We start from the raw sequence: 638 nt of genomic DNA, 5'->3' as shown, positions 1-638 counted from the left end.
AGACTCCCTAGGTTACTACCACAACCATTGCCTCTTAGTATAAGACCCAAGTCCACATGATCCAGATAGATAGCATGCAGCAGGACCTTCGCATAACGTTTAGGAATAACAGACTCATCCAGAACTATTCTCGTAGGAATGTGGAAAGCTCTTTCTGAATGCTCTTCACCTAATCGACTGCGTCTTTGTATCAGATTCCGGAAAAATGGGGATCTCGCACTTAGAATAGCTTTGTGGCAAGGCAAATCTAACTTGGGTCGAAACCCATACTCTGAACATCCGGAATCTGGTCTTCTATAATCTTCTGTCGAACTATCTGAAGTAAATACAAGTGAAGCATCAGCATAGTCACCCGTCTCTAGAAGATATCTTAGATCTTGTTCCAGAGAGTTTGGTGTGATGAGTTCATCTGCTACTTGTCTCAATGCTGCCAAGTTAATATCACTGTCCCGTGGTCCAATATCACCAGTATAGAGGAAGCGTAGTAATGCTGCAAATACATTCATATCCACGCCTGGTGTTGTCAAGTCAAATCTGATCTGTGAGCCATGGCCTGGATATTCTGAGAGTAAATTGCGGAAAAACGGACACCTTGCAGATAAGATGGCGCGATGTATTGGAAAGCAGGATCCTCTGAA

The 638-nt window shown here is 43.4% G+C and overlaps 1 protein-coding gene across 1 annotated transcript; it reads right to left on the bottom strand.

The window, feature by feature from the left end:
• Positions 1-5: 5 nt before the first annotated feature.
• LOC108254283 (BTB/POZ domain-containing protein 7-like) lies at positions 6-635 on the bottom strand (the record flags this gene model as incomplete). Its single annotated transcript, XM_017449288.1, has 1 exon — positions 6-635. A coding segment is annotated over one exon (630 nt), but the record flags the coding sequence as incomplete, so codon positions are not given.
• Positions 636-638: the final 3 nt, after the last annotated feature.

This window comes from Diaphorina citri, unplaced genomic scaffold, assembly GCF_000475195.1.
Source record: "Diaphorina citri unplaced genomic scaffold, Diaci psyllid genome assembly version 1.1 scaffold33174, whole genome shotgun sequence".
Lineage (NCBI taxonomy): Eukaryota > Metazoa > Arthropoda > Insecta > Hemiptera > Psyllidae > Diaphorina > Diaphorina citri.
Note: the sequence above shows the minus strand (reverse complement) of the source record. Positions and strands in the feature narration are given on the sequence as shown.